The 19,693-nt window shown below is 36.1% G+C and overlaps 1 protein-coding gene and 1 long non-coding RNA gene across 4 annotated transcripts in view; both read left to right on the top strand.

The window, feature by feature from the left end:
• Positions 1 to 19,693, top strand: part of LOC136032933 (uncharacterized) — a 417,461-nt gene that overhangs the window by 66,080 nt on the left and 331,688 nt on the right. The window lies entirely within an intron of this gene.
• The window catches only part of LOC136032926 (DNA repair protein REV1-like), an 82,825-nt gene that overhangs the window by 41,453 nt on the left and 21,679 nt on the right, over positions 1 to 19,693 (top strand). For all 3 annotated transcript variants that reach the window (XM_065713393.1, XM_065713395.1, XM_065713394.1), the window contains 3 exons: positions 1,669 to 1,787; positions 11,743 to 11,954; positions 16,102 to 16,277. In XM_065713393.1, coding sequence (XP_065569465.1) covers positions 1,669 to 1,787; positions 11,743 to 11,954; positions 16,102 to 16,277 — 507 coding nt within the window. The remainder of the gene's footprint in view (positions 1 to 1,668; positions 1,788 to 11,742; positions 11,955 to 16,101; positions 16,278 to 19,693) is intronic.

The following is a 19,693-nucleotide window of genomic DNA, read 5'->3' as shown; positions in this document are numbered from 1 at the left end:
ATTCACCAGCCAAGATATTGATAACTTTTAGAATACAGTTTTAACGCTTTTGAAAATTCAAGAAAAAAGAGGTACTATTCTAGTAACTGCAAAGCTATTAAGCAAAATACGAAGACTGATTTAAAAGACAATTTATTGTCCTTATTAGCCATATAATCTGCAGCTAGTAATGTAAAATTTAAAACTCTGGAACTTCAGATTTATCTACCAAGTAATGATCAAAGTATTCATTTTAAAAGAATCACCCTTAGCCGATTGTATGGCACACTGAGATTGTAATATCGTATCCTACGGGACGCGGGTTCAAATCCTGGTGCTCCTAAAAATTTTCTAGTCGTGGCTTGCGTCAGTGGTGTGACTCTGTAAGTTCAGCCACCTCAGCTAAGCTTCGGTTCAGTTGGTTCTGCCCCACCACAAATTAATAAGTTACAATTTTCAAACCAAAAAGGAACCATTCAGTGTATTGTGCTAATTTTATAGAAGTTGTACTGAACTAAGCCAACTCAAATCCATATCAAAACGTCATAAAACGCATTGTTTTTCTACTGTAAATAATTTGACCTCACTGCTTTTTATTTGCAAAAATAAGAGAGAAAAAACGGGCTGAAAAAAGTTAATTTTTCCTTAATTTTTTTCTGTTGAAAAAAGCTCTCGGACGTGGAGTCGAAATATTCGAATTTTTTTATTATTTAAAGTTTTGTTGCTATTTTTCTTTATCTTTGTTTCACTCCACTGCTTTATTTGAATTAAACCCGTTTTTTCTCTCTTAGTTTTTCTACTGTCAAAAATACTCAGAAGCGCTTTATGTTTCTACAATACCGTACTTAAACTATATATTGTTTCACGTTTTCAGTAATTGTTAGTTTTCATAATTGCACCGATAATCCTGTAGAAAATTGTGACCTGTTAATTTATCTGAGTAAGTTATATCGTCAGTATACTTTTTGTATAGTGTAAAAACCAATGATTTTTGATCGTTGAAACAACGAACTTCGTTCTTCCACCAAAAAAGACTTTACTATGTAAGTGTTTATTTTTGCTTTAAAAAAAAATCAATTCCAAAAAAGTTTCCGAAAGAAAAGATTAAAAAAAACAAAAAACTAAAGAGCCCATATTAAATCTTAAGACAAGCAAGAATAAAGTCGTGTTATAATTCAAACTTTAAATGACCAAAAATTACTATCAATAAATAAATAAAGCCCAAAACTCTTTGAAATTACTACAAAGAGGCTTAGGGTTGTGCCTCCTGCCCCAGAACAGAAATTATTACAAAGAGGCTTAGGGTTGCGCCTCCTGTCCCTAAACTTTCTAAAGGCTGTTGTGCCATTTGTGTTTTATTGAAAACTATATGTTTTTGTACAGTATCGTTTAGTATTTTAAAACATCGACAAAAATTAAGAAAACAGAGTCACGACAGTAATTGAGATTACTGGAAAGAACTGATAAAAATGAACTGAATGTATAATGCATTATGATTTTAATTCGTAGAAATCTCAGAAATTCAAGATTCTGTTAAACGTACTTTTTGATTTTTATTGTCATAAATATGAAGTTATAATTATAACATGAAAATAGTTAACGTATATTTGGTGTTGAGTAAAGTGCAAATGACGCAATAGCCATTACGATATTTTTTAGCCTTGTAGTTTTGACCCTATTGCTTTTTAGTCTAGAGCCAAGGGTGCCCCCATAGAAGCTGCCAAGTTCATGGGTCATGGAGTTTGTGATGCATATTCTAAGTCAGCCACTCTGAGTCATCCTATTTCAGAAACTTCTCTTATTGAAAGGTAAGAAAGCTACCTACCTATTGTAATCTAAACTTGAGAGGGACTCATAAAAGTGATGTAAACTGAGCAAAGTGAGAGACTTCTAGTGTTTGAGTATCATGGCTCTAGTAAAGAATGAATCTTAGCCCATAGTAATCGAAAATTAAAAAAGGCGTTTAAAAAAACTGACAAGTGATGAAGAATTGCCATTTGAACCTGATTCAGGAACGGTATCTATTATTTTGATTAATCTGCATGATAAAAATTTGTTGTGATGACAAATTTATTGAGAATTTCGAAAACAGCCTGAAACCCAACAAAAATGGTGTCGGTTATTAAATGATTTTTTTTTTTTTTTTTTTTTTTTTTTGTGGAACAGGAACAGTACTTTGAATCAAGAGGAAGGAAAGACAGAATTATTGGAGAAGGTAATGTTCCATACAAGCAAACTAAAAAAAAAAAAACAAAAGAAGAAAAGGGTTACATCTTGGCAACAGAGAGGATAAAAATTGCTACCTGTGTCTACTGTGCCATAATCTAGAAAACGAAAATAGCTATACAGTTTGAATACTATATATGTTAAAAAATAAAAAAAAATCCTTTCTAGACATTAATATAAAAAGCGCTAATGCAACCCGAGGCAACAAAAATAAAATGAAGAATAAAGCCAAAGTTGAACCGAAATTATCCGTTCCAATGAAACCGAACACAAAAGAAATTATGAACCGAAATTATCCTGAACAGAAATTACTCCAAAGAAAAGTCTATCGCCCTTAAACCTTCAAAAGGCCAGAGCGTCATTAATGCTTCAGTAAAAACGATTTTTATTGTGGTTTATTTTTATTTGTCATAGCATCAAGACCGTCGCAAGAAAGAAATAATCATTGTTGCTGTAATAGCTTTAACCTAGTAAAGAACGAACTACGGCCCATGGTAACAAAAACTTAAAAACGCGTTAAAAAGTTTGTATATGTCTGAAAATCAATAAACTGTTCCTGGTGTTTTATTGATTATGGGTTGCCTCCCCATTGTAGGTAAAATATTTGCTGGCATGAATACATAATGAGTTGGACGTAATAGGCTTGAGATTGCTTGTGCAGGGCGTCGACTCGTGCTGATAGAAGAGCAGAGTTTGGGAAACCATGTAAGGATCAAGATCGGGCTGGATTGTGCAATCCTCTATTTAATTGGAGGTCCTGGGGACTTCTTGCAGTCCGTTATATACCGGCTTAACCACTTTGTGTTGACTTGAGAAGAAGTTATTAGTCTGTGACCTGCACTGCGTGGACCTGTTGTTTATCTTGAATGTCATAACAATGTCAGTCATTTAAATAATATGAACATACCGACGTGGAACGTTGTGACCCTGTTAGACAACTATCTTATTATCATTTTGAATGACATATTCTTATTTTTTTACCTAGACTTGCAAGGAGTTTCAGAAACTCATCTCCCTAGGTTAAGAAAAATGAAGTTATATGATATAGAATTTATTTATTCAGGTAGAAAGAATGGGTTTATAGTCAGGATGTATAGCTTGTGATGAATAAGGAAGCGTCTAAGTCTTGCTAAGGCTGGGAAGGTATTGATGATATAATTCTATTTGCTCACTTTATGATTGGAAAGTGCAAGGTATCAGTCAGAGTGGTATGTGCCCCTGCAAAGACGACTGACGGAGACAGTAGGGACTCGGATGAATTCTACTTACAGCTACAGGAACAAATAGACAGGGTCCCCGGTAGAAATATGGCATTTTTATTAGGGAATTTTAATGCCCAGGCTGGTACAACTTGGAATAGATGGTACGCTAACATAGATGAATTTAATGTAGGGAAGGAAAATAGCAATAGTAGTAGCAATACAATTTTGCAGGTAAAATAATCTAGTTATAGCTAGTACGGTTTTTTGGTCTTGAAATGACCCGTAAGCTAGCATGATGGTAAGACTGTCACCCTAATTGATTATGTTTTTGTAAATTGAAGACGGGCATGATCGATAAAAGGCAACAGGCTATGTAAGAGTGCTGTTATTGATGTTAAAATCAAGGATTATCATCTAGTTGTGATTAGAGTTAACTTGAAGCTTAGATTTAGGAAGGGTAGCTACTTTCCGGGATGACATTGACAGACACCTCTTTAAACCGGGTAGAAGAGAGAAGAGATTGATTCAGGAAGTTTTTAACTAATAGATCATATGAGAACAAGACGAAAGTTAGGAGAGTATAGAAGATAGTAAAGTATGAATTTGCGAGATAAAAAGGGTCGCTATGCTTAAAGTTACCGAGAATCTGGAAAATACAGCTAAACAGCATAATAGTAAGATATTTTATTGACATTTTAATAAATTGAGAGGAAGCAGTCACTCTGAAGATTTGCCTGTTAAAAATAAGAACGGGGCCTTCATTTCTGATAAGAAAAGTTTTAAAGGGTGATGGGCAGAGTATTTTGGAAATATGTTAAACTCTCATAAGTTTATGGAAAATGGTTTAAAAACGAATGAAAACATTTCTGACAATTTGAAGGGAAGGAAGAATTATTTTGCGGGGAGGAGTTAGGAACGACACTAAAAACATTGCGAAGTATAAGGCCTTGGGTGCTGATAATGTAGTAAATAAAGTTTTGAAATATGGTGTTTGCAAAATCAGAAACAAATTGCTGAGGGTTATGAATATGATTTTGACAAAGGGCAAGTACTTGTTGCCTTTAGAAAATCTTAATTCAGCCCCTTTACAGAAAATATGAAAAGTGAGTGTGGTAGTTACAGTCATTAACTGGATTTTTCTTGGAAGCAAATTACTTAGCATGATGATACTTATTAGAATAAATAAGAACTCTATTTCTATAGAAATAGAAAATAAATAGAACTTGAACTTGAAATGAGAGATGATGTTGATAGTGTTCTAAAAGAAGAACAGTATGGCTTTAGGAAGGAGGGAGGATATTGAGAAGGTTCTGAATCATCAGATTTATTCGATAGAAGAGCTTTTATGAAGGTCCTATCCTTGTATAGTGTGCCAAATAAATAGATCTAAGTGATTTGCGTCATGCACGGGAATAATATTGCTGCGATTGAAGCAGGAAGTGATGTCGTTACGCGCCATATTAGTTACGCGCCATTGTAGTTGTGTCCCTGTGTCCCACCTGTGAATATAGATAGATATATATATACGTTTTTAACTACGTAAAACTTGCGAATACACAACATTCTTCGATGTCTGTAATTTATCTTTGAGTGTCCCGGTCGTCATTTATATGTCCCGGTCTTTGTGTTCCGGTGTCCCAGTCTGTAATTTCTCTTTGAGTGTCCCGGTCGTCATTTATATTCCCTGTGTCCCGGTGTCCCGGTCGTCATTTGTCTGTAATTTCGTCAGTCGACAAACATGACGTCAGTCGACAAACAACTTCATGAAGACATACAGCTCAATCCTTATAATGACGTCAGTCGACAAACATGACGTCAGTCGACACACAAACATGACGTCAGTCGACACACAAACATGACGTCAGTCGACAGACACACAAACAAACAACTTATTTATATATATATAGATTTTGGTTGGCTTTATCATAAGGAACAAGGCAAAGGTTATAGGAAAGCATGGGATCAAATGGGTAAATAAAGCTCTATAAGACCTTAATTATGCAGATGATTTGAATATTCTGGATAGAATTATTATCAAAATGAATGAATTTTTGGAGGTTTTAAGAGTTCCAGATGTAAGAATAGGTTCGGGAATTAATACTGAGAAGACTAAGCCGTTTAGACTAGGAATGAGTGACAGTGCAGAGGCGGCGTTAGGTAAATGTTTGACTGTTTTATTTTATTCATTTAAAGGTATAAGAAAATATATTAACCCCCAACGGAGAGCAGAGCTCGTAAAGTTGGGGTATTTACATAGTACGACAATACAAAAGAAATATTCCATTGCGTCATAATAATAGAGAAAACGGTGCAAATAAACACACATAAAAAACATAAAAATAAACACAAAAATAAACACAAAAAACCTAAAAATAAAGAAATGAAAAATGCTGGGCAGGAGGGGCGTGGGAGGTCAACCCAACACTGGAACAGAAAAGTAAAAAGGCACACACAGAAGAATATATTTTAGTATTCTATCAACAGTGATCAATATACAACCTTTAGTATTTCCTTTTTCAGAGATATTCTGGATGAATGATGTATAGTTTTGGCATTCAGCGCAAATTTGCTGGAAATTAAAGGTATTTGGTACCTAACTGAAAACCTTGACCTTTCCGAACTTTCAAAGGGAACTCGGTATGTTCCATAAAGCCTTTTTTTTAGGTAACGAGAAAATCATTCAAGTGGATAGCAGCGAGTGAAGCTGCTTCATTTACCTGGGTAGTATTATTATTAAGAATGGTAAATGCAGTAGAGATGTGAAAAGTAGAATAGCCAAAACCTAGGGTGTTTTATCACAAGTGAAAGATTAGAATATTGGAAGCCACGGTAGTGACGCAAGCATTGTACTAAAACATGGGTGCTTTGAAAGGCTGAGGGAGGTTTGTTAAAGGTTTTCCAGAATAATTGTGCGAGAAGGAAGCCATTCTACCGTGGCTTCCCATATTGGAAGCCACGGTAGTGACGCAAGCATTGTACTAAAACATGGGTGCTTTGAAAGGCTGAGGGAGGTTTGTTAAAGGTTTTCCAGAATAATTGTGCGAGAAGGAAGCCGTTCTACCGTGGCTTCCCATATTGGAAGCCACGGTAGTGACGCAAGCATTGTACTAAAACATGGGTGCTTTGAAAGGCTGAGGGAGGTTTGTTAAAGGTTTTCCAGAATAAGTGTGCGAGAAGGAAGCCATTCTACCGTGGCTTCCCATATTGGAAGCCACGGTAGTGACGCAAGCATTGTACTAAAACATGGGTGCTTTGAAAGGCTGAGGGAGGTTTGTTAAAGGTTTTCCAGAATAAGTGTGCGAGAAGGAAGCCATTCTACCGTGGCTTCCCATATTGGAAGCCACGGTAGTGACGCAAGCATTGTACTAAAACATGGGTGCTTTGAAAGGCTGAGGGAGGTTTGTTAAAGGTTTTCCAGAATAATTGTGCGAGAAGGAAGCCATTCTACCGTGGCTTCCCATATTGGAAGCCACGGTAGTGACGCAAGCATTGTACTAAAACATGGGTGCTTTGAAAGGCTGAGGGAGGTTTGTTAAAGGTTTTCCAGAATAATTGTGCGAGAAGGAAGCCATTCTACCGTGGCTTCCCATATTGGAAGCCACGGTAGTGACGCAAGCATTGTACTAAAACATGGGTGCTTTGAAAGGCTGAGGGAGGTTTGTTAAAGGTTTTCCAGAATAAGTGTGCGAGAAGGAAGCCATTCTACCGTGGCTTCCCATATTGGAAGCTACGGTAGTGACGCAAGCATTGTGCTAAAACATGGGTGCTTTGAAAGGCTGAGGAAGGTTTGTTAAAGGTTTTCCAGAATAAGTGTGCGAGAACAGTCTTAGGTACTTATTTGACTGACCGTATATCAAATATAATTGATCTTATGTCTTTGGTCTAGTCCACTCACAATGAAATCCCTCTACCCACCGAAGAACACATCGGTCGTTACACATGGATACAACTACACTTTGAAAGGCTATGCCTGCAATGAGGTCTACCTAGCCCCGTCTATTTACCCTGAAAGTTTGAAATCTATCACAGATGAAATGAATTTAATTCCCATTTTTTTGGCGTCATGAATCGATACACCCACAGTTATAACCTTCTCAAGTACTATAAAACTTTGTCTCAAGTATTTTCTGCCTTGCTTTTCTTTAGTAGTTAGGACTTCGGACCCGGAGTAAAAATCGGCAGTTTTGTGTCTTTAGTAAATTCAAATTGCCACAGCTTGAACAGGAATGGTATGTTTGCAGCGATGAAGATTTTATAGCTTTTAAGTAAAGCTAATCTAAAGCACATTTCAAGAAGAAGTAACACTTGACCATGAACGTGATGTATTATATCAGGTAGTAGAAATATTGGAGAGACAAAGAGAGAATATTGTGCTTAATTGTTGACGTCACGAATCGATACAACATTTTGCCAAAATTTTTCGTCTTCATTAAGGATTTCGTTTTTATCGGCTATAAAATAAAACTATGTTTAATGCTGAAAATTACCGATATCTTATCTGTTCTTAAAATGAGTTTTAGACCACTATCTATTTTATCGTCAAAGAAACGCTTTAGAGAAACTTCTGCAAGAAATATGGCTCAAACATTCTTTTTCGCTTTTGTCCATTAAATTTAATATTTTATCAGCAATTATAGTTGTGTTTTTATAACATATATTTCTATGTACTTTTAACATTTTTAATGAAGTAAAGAAAGAAGCCGCTGAAATTCCATGAAGAACTTTTTTTCTTGGATTAGTTACTGGGTGAGATCCAAACTTAATAAGTGCAGAAACTATTTATGGTAACTGGTCATGTGGAGGATCGGTAGATCGATTGTTACGTGGAGGTTCGGGGTCTAACCCCAGCTACCATAGGGCCGACGCAAGCATCTTTGTAGTACATATGTTTTTTTTTTTACTCGAGAAATGAGTGGAAAATTAACTCGTGATAAAGAGTCGACTGTCACCCCTTACAAAATTACATAAAAAAAATAGTTTTTTTTAACTGAAAGTAAGGAGCGACATTAAAACTTAAAACGAACAGAAATTACTCCGTATATGAAATGGGTTGTCCCCTCCGCAATCCCTCGCTCTTTACGCTAAAGCTTTTAATTGTTTTAAAAAGTAGAATTGTGGCAAAGAGTCAAACTTCAGCGTAAAGAGCGAGGGATTGCGGAGGGGACAACCCATTTCATATACGGAGTAATTTCTGTTCGTTTTAAGTTTTAATGTCGCTCCTTACTTTCAGTTAAAAAAACTAGTTTTTTTTTATTTAATTTCTGAACGTTTTTGAATTAATGCATGTTTGATTTTGGCTCTCCACACATAAATTATTAAAATGAAATTTGCATATTAATTCCTTTTTTGGCTAAATGGCTTTCTCTTAGTTTTGATCAGACGATTTTGAGAAATAAGGGATGGGGAAGGAGGCCTAGTTGCCATGCAATTTCTTTCGGTTACATAAAAAGGCAACTATAAATTTTAATTTTTAACGAATTTTTTTTGTTAGTAAAAAATATACGTAACTTAAGAATTAACTTACGTAACAAACTTTTATATTATTTAATTTTTATTATGTATATGAGGGGGTTTGTACCCTCGTTAATGCCTCGTTCTTTACACTAAATGGTAATTCTTAATTCTTTAAGAATGACCCCTGAATCAGAAAGGCCGTAGAATAAATAGTTGAAATTACTAAAAATACTATAGCATAAAGAGCGAGGTATTTATCTCCTCTTAAATACCTCACTCTTTATGCTAAAGTACTTTTAGAACCCCTCATATGCGTAATAATCTCTGTTCGTTTTAAGTTTCAATGCTACTCTTTACTTTCAATTGAAAAAACTTTTCCATGTTTATTTTTTCATTGTTTTTTTATAGTAATTTCAGAAAATTCTGCGCCTTTTTCATTGAATTTCTGTTCCCTCGTGACATATATCTCCAAGGAAAGATCCTCCCACATAGCCCCCTCCCCTCAACCCCACCCCCAAAACCAAAAAAAATCTCCTGAAAACGACGGTACACTTGCCAATAACCATTATTATATGTAAACACTGGTCGAAGTTTGTGACCTGCAGCCCCTCCCCCAGGGACTGTGGGGGAGTAAGTCATTCCCAAAGACATAGTTATTATGGTTTTTGACTATGCGGAACAAAATGGCTATCTCAAAATTTTGATCTGTTGAATTTGGAGAAAAATGAGCGTGGGAGGGGGCGTAGGTGCCCTCCAATTTTTTTGGTCACTTAAAAAGGGCACTAGAATTATTCATTTCCGTTAGAATGAGCCCTCTTGCGACATTCTAGGACCGCTTGATCGATATGATGACCCCTGGGGAAAACAACAACAAAAAACAAACAAATAAACACGCACCCGTGATTTGTCTTCTGGCAAAAAATACGAAATTCCACATTTTTGTAGATAGGAGCTTGAAAATTTTGCTATAGGGTTCTCTGATACGCCGAATGCGATGGTGTGATTTTCGTTAAGATTCTGTGACTTTTATGGGGTGTTTTCCCCTATTTTCTAAAATAAGGCAAATTTTTCCAGGCTCGTAACTTTTGATGACAAAGACTAAATTTGATGAAACTTATATATTTAAAATCAGCATGAAAATCTGATTCTTTTGATGTATATTTTAGCATCAAAATTCCATTTTTTAGAGTTTCGTTTACTATTGAACCTGGTCGCTCCTTACTACAGTTCGTTACCACGAACTGTTTGATACTTGTATGTTGTAACTGTCATTCTTCCCTTTATTGAATAAAAAAAGAAATCATCATTCAAGTAAAATTGGAATTCACGATTAAAGGTTTGGCTCATTATATATTGACACGCCAGTAGGCATTTATACTTATAGATACACACTTACACATACATAAATTCATTAATACATAAAATACATAAATTTAGTGTATGCACAAAGTATGTATGACTAGGGTAATTTTTGACGTCAACTTGTCTACATTAGCATACAATTTTAGTATAAAATAACTAAAGAGAATGTTGGTTGACAAATTTTTTTTATAAATAACCATGACTAGCTATAACCAAGAAATAACATTGAATACTCACTATTAGAATAGTGTGAACAGTTCTTTGCTCAACTATTAAATAATAATTTATTTAAATACATTAGATGAACAGCCAGTACCATTTTTTAATCAAAAAAACATTTTTTGAAGCATATTGGTGGACCCATTTCAGGTGTGGTCTCACCCACAAAAAAGCTGGAGCTGCGGGAAAAAATCTTACCCAGGGTGAATACAAAATTGTTTGAAGAAGGTCCTTGACGAGCAAGTACCTTCCTAGCCTCCTTATAACAACAAACCTATTGCAATTCATCGAACTTGAAAAATTAATTGAGTCAACGCTTTCAAGACTTCAAAACATTTTGATTGTAACACAGTTCGTCACATCTCCTTTTGTAGAGATTTATGCTGAAGAATTATCTACTTATGTAATGCGACATTTTGAAGTAGACAATACTGCAGTGGAAATGGAACTGATCGATTTTCAAACTGATCTTTCCTAAAAATAACTCGCTTCAAGCAATGAAAATACTTTGCCTTTTGAACCTAAGCAAAAACATCTAATTTTGGTTCAGGTTACTTTAAGAGTGAAGGCAATCTTCAGCTCAACGTATCTGTGGAAGATTTCGTTTTCCAGTATCAAATTCAAGAAACGGTTGACAAGTACAAGAAACGGTTGACTGATGAACATTTGAATAATCGCATTTGAATGACCGTTGCAACGTATGAGCATAATATGAAAATATTGTTGATAACAAAAAGCCCCACTCCTCACATTGAACTGATTTTTCTGATTCAAATATTTTATTAGCTTGTCAACGGTAGCTAGGAATGTATACTTAAAGAAAATAAACAACTGTATAATTTAAACAAGACATATATTATTATTCCACGAATTATTATTTATGAATTTCCTACTTTATTGGGTACCTTATGCCAAGGCTAATGAGCTCTATGGTTGCTCAGTTGTTTAAAATTTTAATGACAACTCGGCTAACCTTTGCCTTCGGCAATTTATGCATGTCCGAAGTTTGAATCTCAACTTCACTCTAATCATGAATATTAATTTCGTTTCATAAGAGTATATTGCAAAGAAAAACCATAAAATGTGACCGGCAAAAATGCGAAATAATTAACAAAACAAGTATGTGGATCCACTTCCATCGAATGTGCCCTTTTCTTACGCCTTCGTTTCATTCATTTTTACGAAAATCAGTCTTTCTTCGAATTGAGGGAAAGATTGCATACCCCAAATATCTTCAACATCCATGCTTTAAATTAAATTTTGTTGTTTCCTCTTGGTTTAATATTCGATTTTTAAACAGTGAGGTCGTGAAACTTCTAAAGCAACTCAATATCCCGGCAGTTGAGCTACGGGGCCTTGGAATACATATTAGTAAACTTGAAACTGGTCAACCAAGCACTGGTCTACCCAGCAAGAGCTCCATTCTTCCTTTTCTCAGCAAGACGACAAAAGAGATGAAAACTGTTGCAAGCACCTCTTCCGTGACCATGGACTCCTTAAGTGAAAACCAGGGTAAGATTCAGTTACGTATATTGAGGGAGTATAAAAGAAGTAAATAAAGTTACAAAAATCTTCCAACACATCAAACAAACAACGATTTACGAGAAAGCAGAAACATAATAGGCCTAGAAAATACCTGCACAAAATGCACCAAATAAAGGAACGAGAAATAGGTAAAATCTCCAGTGTACTTTAAAATCTGCAAAAAAGGGAAAAGGTTTTGGAGAGAGAAAAATTTCAGATTTACGGTCAGAGTCGAATATTTTATTCTTACCCATTTCTTTAGCTGTTTTAAGTCCCTCATCTTGAAAGAGAAGAAAAATCACATTTTTACATGGTTAGCACTGATACATCTCCATTTTCCCTTCTCTGCCCCCCCCCCCCCCCATGGGTGATCGTGTTGAACCAGCGATTGTACAATATCAAGAGAGAAATTATTCGAACGGGACTAAATTGCTAATGCCCTTTTTAAGTCATAAAAGAGATGGTGCCTCAGCAAAGAGTCCCTGGAAATTCTTCCACCTCCCTTCGGAAAATTCCCCCATGGAAAATACCCCCCTGAAAAATTTCTCTCGGAAACACCCCTGCCGGATAATTCCCCCACATGGAAAATTGAATGTCATAAGAGAAAGTACTAATGGGTACCTCGAAATTTCGGTCAGATGTCGAAAAAGAAACAAAAACCTAAGTTGCAAGAATTAAAAAGCTAACAGTGCGGAAAAACCAACAACAGATAAAATGAATAACATGGTGGCCGGCGTTTACCCTCAGAAAATAACCTTCGCGAAAAATACCCCCCTCCCCGAAAATATCCCCCCTATGGAAAATACCCTACCTTCCTCGCGGTAAATATCCCCGGTACTTGTGTATCATACGCCACTCACTCAAGTTTACCGTTTACCCTGTGTAAAACTGAAAATATTAAAGCTTAAAATGAACAGAAATTATTACATACTTGAAAGGAGTGGCCCCTTCCACAAGACCTTGCTCTTTACGCTAAAGTTTTGAATTGTTAATTCTTTAAGAACGATTCCTGAACCACAATGACCGTTTAATTAGAATAACAAGCTTTGTTTTAAAATTCTAAAAAAACAACTTTAGCGTAAAGAGCGAGTTCTTGAAAGAGGAGGCAACTCCTTTCATATACATAATAATTTCTGTTTGTTTGAAGCTTTGATGTTGCTCCTTACTTTCAGTTGAAAAAACTTTTTTTTTTCAATTTAATTTATAATCGTTTTTAAATAATACCGGGCCCGGCTCTCTCTCCATGAAAAATTCCGGCAATTGTGTATTATACGCCACTCACTCAAGTTTACGATGCATAAAACACGAGAACAAACCGGTTTCTTCGTTGGTTTCTTCATTACTTTAGAATAAATTTGGGCTGTATATTTGCACATTGGGGGGGGGGGGGAAGTATAATGGGTCTGCATGCAAGATGTGTTAGGTACAATAAATCTGCATATTGTGAACTAAGAATTGTTTTCTGACTTCAAACTGTCCAAATACTTTACACACACACACCCTTATGTGCAAATATATAGCCCAAATTATATTTATTCCAGTCTATTCTGTCACTTGTCTTTGTCCTGTCTCACGCTAAGCTGGAAGAAACTAACGAAAAAACCGGTTTGTTCTCGAGTTTTACACAGCGTAAACTTGAGTGAGTAGTGTATAATACACAAGTACCAAAATTCCTTCCCCCCTACCGAAAAAAAAAACAAAACCCAAATAAAATTTTAAAATTTGGAAAGCCTTATTTTCCACGGGAGGGTATTTTCTGCGAGGGGATATTTTTCTCCGAGGGTTATGTTCTCGGGGGTACTTCCCGAGGGGGGGGGGTAAACGCCTAGAACCGAATAACATAGAGTCAATCTGTAAGTCAGGAAAAAACAACACACATACGAGATCTTTCCTTGGCAAAAAAAAAATCCAAATTATTGTAAATGAGAGCTTGAAACCTCTAGCAAGGCTCTCTGATCTTTTTGTAGTTAGGGAGAGGGGCAGATACCTCAAAGGGTGCATTTCAATGCTAAAACATCCCAAGTCTCATTGAGCCTTCAAATAAATACAGAACAAGTTCTAAGGAAGGGGGAGTGGAAGTAGAAATTGATTGTCTTTTTTTCCGGAAATGTTTCTATTCTAAGCCATTAATATGAAAGCAAAGAGTAAGATTATACCCAAAATCGAGCAAAATTTATTCCGTATAGGAGGGGGCTGCCCCCTCCTCATCCCCAACCTTTCCCCTCGTGGTCATAGAAACATAGGACGATGCTCGATCGATTATAAATTGAGAATTTAGTCCTTTTTTTAACGTCGAAAGTGATTGGAGACCAACCAGGCCCTGTCCTAGAACTTTCTTTTGATATTTCTTCCCTTTGTTACCCCTTTGGGCACCTGATCGACATTTTGAGGTAGCTATTTTGTAATTTTTCTGGGGCTGCTCAATTTTGCGTGTGGGGGAATTCTCCGTGGGAGAGCGGGAATTTTTCGTGGAGGGAATTTCCCCTGGGGGAGAATTTCGGAGAAGAAACGCTGGCCCCCAGAACTCAGGTTAAGCTTCGGGTAAAAATATAGTATTGTACAAAAAGTGCATATGATGTACTATTATAGTTATGTTACCCGTATAATTTGATTATTTTACACTTAAATAAAATCATGTGAACGACCCGTCTAGACTATAATGGGCCAATACGTACCATACGTACGCAGTAATTTTAGGGTTGGCTATTTTGTCAAATAATGAAACATATATGAAGCTTGGGAGGATTATCGGAAAAAAATGATAAACAACTGGAAGGAGGCCGTTAGACACAATTCCACATCAAGCATATCATGGTATCAGGAGTAGCTGCAACCTAGTAAGGAGCAAACTACGGCCTAGAGCCTGTAATGGAAAGAAAAAATGTCTTTTAAAGAAACTATCTAATGACAATATTTCAATAAAATCGAAGTTGATAATCGAATATTTCTTTTGGGAAGTCCTAAAAAGAGCCTGAAACCCTTCAAACGCGACATTATCGAATCAAAGTGTCATTGAAATTGCCATCGCCGGTAAACCTTAACCGATGGTTCCGATATTTACGACATTTTCTTTTTTTTCCCACAGGGTCATCATACAGAAACGATACTCGTAGAGAGACGAATATGGGCTCATATGAAAGCAAGTGCTAATATTTTCACATATTCTATATAAATCACTACTAATTGTGTCGCGTTTGAATCCATATGGTATAGAAAAGTGTCACTTTTGGGTGCCATTTCTAGAAGGGAGTTCATTAGAAAACTTGTTACTAGCCAGTTTCCTAATCTATGTTTTGAGATAATGCCACCCACCTAAAGGAGCTAGTTTTCTATGACACATAAAATCACTAAAACGTGGGACTGTCAGTGTCAATTTACACAAAGTATATCAGAGTCAAAGTTAGCTTTGCTGTGAGCAATTGTATTGCTCTACAACTTTAAGAAAATATTGAGTCTCAGTTCCATGAGACACTATGGTGTCATCTATCGGGTTTGTATCTACTTAAGCAGTTCTCCTTAATAATCAGTTTGCGAAGTGGGACTCATTGAAATCCATTTAATTACCCAGACGGTAACGCTTATTGACGAAATTTTGATGGTAAGTTAAAAAGTTTTGACAAATTCTGCTATTATTTTCGATCTATTTTTTTGTCTTTTATTGTTATTTGTGTCTTTTATTTGTCATAAATGCTATGTCATTTACTATATATCATCTGATTATGTAGCATCCGTGAAAGTTCACAATTTTACTCCGATAGTAGCATTGCAGATTATGGAATAGTTAAGCAAAATTCTCTTCTATCATATTCTTCTCTCTGTTTCCTTTTTGCAGTTTCTTTTTTCTCTTGTAAGCAGAACCTTGTCAGTTCACAAATCATGAAATGTAATTTTTGTTTATAGCAAAAACGGCATTGTTTCTATTAATTCCATGAAGGCAAACAACTAATTCGGTATTTTGTAATATTGTCTGTATATGTGCATTGACATCTCTGTTGTGATAATGGTACCTTTCTATATTTAAAACAGTAATAGGTTTCACATTGACGTTTTTTTTTTTTAGCAAAAACCAAATTAACACTAATTTTTATTACTTTAATTATTTTCTCTATTTGACGAAGGTATTGATCCATTGCAGGCGGGAGTTCTGTTTGTTCGCATCCAAGATCTGAAGAACTGTATCCTGAAAGTGATTATATAGATCCGGCTTTTCTCGAAGCATTGCCTTCAGAAATAAGAGAGGAAATTCTGAGTTCAAGGGCTAGAGAGGCTAAACTATCTGCCAAGGATTGGAGAGTAACTTCTTTTTCCCAGGTCAGTATGCCCTATTGGCGAATTGGCTCCCAATTGAAGACCCAGATTTGCAATTTAAAACTAAATATTTTCTTTATTTCCTAATTTTTATTTCTGATTAGTCACTAGCACTTTGAAAATTTCAGTTGTCCCTTTCATGTTAAAACTATTCATCCCTTCCACCTATTTTTCGACATGTTTTTCGTACGTTTTTATTTTCGTATGTTTTTTCTCCTAGTCTCTCCCCCCAAGATTCAAATATCGCCCCATCGCCACATTCGCCCGGGACAAATAATCAAAAATGGCAAGTTGAGTTTTATACCTTTTTATCGTAAGATTTTCATGTTGGATTGACTGGCGAAGCAAATTTGTCTTTATTTTGTAAATTAACTACAGCATTTCTGAAATATTATAAGCATATATTTTTTTTTAAGATAGATTATTTTACTTTACGTATCTGATATGCCACAGACTTTTGCCCCATTCTCCATTGAGGCTCTAAGTGTCTGTTGTACCTTCTTTTGAAGGACTCACCAGTTACATTACAAGTCCCTAGGAGCATTGTTCGAAATAAAAGCTAGCACAGAATTACCCCTCAGGCTCTCTGATGTTGACGTGTCCCCTTCAGATAATTGGATTGATCTGCATGCCTTTGGGTCTGTTGTTCTTGTTCGACAAAGAGAGAGATAATGAAGGAAAGCTTGTCAGAAAGATTGAATTGTAAATTACCGCTACTAAGGCTACATCAAACCTTTCACCAAGAGGCTGGAGCAAGTTATTGTTAACAGTACGTCCCGTCCTATTACGCAAAATTCGTATCAAAATACCAGCATAGAGCGGACATCCATATGCAAGGATGGGTTTCATGTAGGAATTGTTAATCTGATGATCGACCGTGGTGGGAAACGGTTTGTGCAGTGACGAGTAGTCTCAGCGTTCTTGCAAATCATACTCTCTTTGCTGGATGATTTCAGGGAACGAGCCCCTCGAGAAAACTGTAGTCAATGACCAGATAGAATGCTATCAATAATTTTTAACAGACATCCAAGGATACCACTTGCACGGAATTTTTTGGCTGGTCATGGTGCCATATTTTGTCAAAAGATTTGACAAACCGAATGACAGTATCCTAATTCTGCGTCCCTTTACCAGTAGCTTGATCCACTCCTGACATTGAGACACAAGGCAGCCTGAGGTTGAGAGTTTTTGGTGAAATCCAGGTTGGTGGTCTTCTAAAGGTTGTTCGATTCCAGACACTGACGAGATGAATGGTTGGAAGCGGTCTTCGACTTCCAAAATTAAGGATAAAGGTTGATGGGCTTACATGAGCCCTAGCTTTTTGGATTACTGTACTTTGACATATCTTTGACATCTTGCTTCTTTCCCGGTATTTTTCTAGTGCATTGCTCATATATCGTTATTATCTTGAGTAAAAAAAAAAAATGTAAAAGCTCCTTGACATCACTATTTGGCTCGCTATAAAATCGAGAAAAACATTGTTGGAAACAGTTTTCTTGCTTTCCTAAAAAGTTTATTCTTTATTTGTCCCCTTATTACACAGGTTGAAGGATATACGCTATAGTCTATACATATAACTTTGTGGCTGATTGATTGATTTCAGTTTGTACTCTGGTTTTCACCGTTTAATAAGAAAAAAATGCCTCTTTCAATTCTGCTTTTGATTTGCACAATTAAGAGGGGAAGGCATTTAAAACTCATTTTGCGACCCACGTCATCCTGTAATGTAAGTTGACCATCACACAGGGAAAATGCTCTTTTGTGTGACTGGATACAAGGTACAGCAGACTCGTCTTTGGGATTGCCTTTTATCTTGATATAAATATGACAAGCAGAAAAACCCATCTTTTCAACAAAATACCCCTCCTAAAAAATTTACCCCTCGACAGGCCCACAGCCTCTCATGGAAACCTGGAAAATTTACAATTTTTTTCAGCTCCTTCAAAGAACAAAGGTAAAAAGAAGAGTACTTTCAAAACGATGACGGAGCTCCATACTAGTATAACGTGAAGGGTTTAATGGAGGCTGGTTTTTTGTAATGCAATTGAAAAGAGACTGTTCATCGATAGCTTAACTCCAAGCTTGATGTGTGTCTCACTTATAACAAAAATTTAAGAGATAATCTGCTCTAACCTTGAAGTGGTCTGTTTGCTTCCTTTTTGGGCAGCACCGCGGATATAACAGGTACCCTTATTTTTTATACGGAGGGGACGATCCAATCAAAAAGTATAATGATCCCTCATTTCCCAGGAGTATTTTAGCTCTTAGGAAACTATGGATTCCTTGGTTACAGCATGGACAGCAAATCAAACTTGTTATTTAATTAAATAAGTCAGGCAGAAAAATTAAATTTGACTGCCTCACTTCCTGAAAAATCCTGTTGTACTTTTTACTGACAAGGGTAAAAAGTTATATGCGGCAGTATTTACCTTAATTTGCACGACTCTGTTTACCGTTTGATAAGAGATTGAATGAAACTGTTTTTCATCAACAGTATACTTGGTATGTTTATTCCCTTTACACGCACATTTTGTGCGTTTTTTTTTTTTTTTTTTTTTTTTTTATAAACAGCCATCCTAGCTTAAAAAGTTGGGATAATAGACAAAGAAATTGCTGTTATTTTTAGACCCAGAGGCTAAAGTTAGTCAAATAAGTCCCACATATAATTAAGTGAAAATGTTGTACTACTGCTATTAACAACTCACCGCAGCACCAAGCTGCCTCCGGCCAACACAGCTACGTACGCTACTCCTCCATCCCAATCTATTCAAAGCCTCCCTCTTTACACTTCCCAGGAAGCTGCCATTTCCTCTAAATCTTTCTATATGACATCCTCCCACCCCAGACGAGGATGACTTGCTTTCCGTCTCGCCTTAGACGGTTGGCTCAAAAGGACAATCTTATGCAATCTGTCATCCTTCATCCGCAGAACGTGCCCTAGCCATCTCAGTCTTTCTTTCATTATAGCCCTAGAAAGCGTGATTGAAACAGATTTTTTCTTTCAGCCTAATGTTTGAAATACGGTCAGTCAGCCGACTACCCTGAACAATCCGTAAGCAATTTCTCTGGAAATTCTTGTCCCCCCTGTAAGTCGTCAAGCAATCGTTTCTAAATGTTTTTTTTTTTTTTTGATCTGGATTTAAGAAAATTTCACCTAGCTATGTATAATAAGTTAATGACAGATATTCTAAAGAAAGTGAATAAAATACAACCTAAATGAATATTTTGGCTATATCACTAATAGCTTCAGCGGAATATAATGCCAAAACTAAAACAACGAAACAAATAAGAGCTTGAATCATTCAAAAACTCCTCACTAATTCACCCAATAAATTGAAACGGTGCATATAAATAAATAAATAAAAGCTGATTATACATAATCTCATACGTCTAAGATTTGCAAGTCATTGTTGTAGCCT

This window comes from Artemia franciscana, chromosome 11 (assembly GCF_032884065.1).
Source record: "Artemia franciscana chromosome 11, ASM3288406v1, whole genome shotgun sequence".
Taxonomy (NCBI): Eukaryota; Metazoa; Arthropoda; class Branchiopoda; order Anostraca; family Artemiidae; genus Artemia; species Artemia franciscana.
Note: the sequence above shows the minus strand (reverse complement) of the source record. Positions and strands in the feature narration are given on the sequence as shown.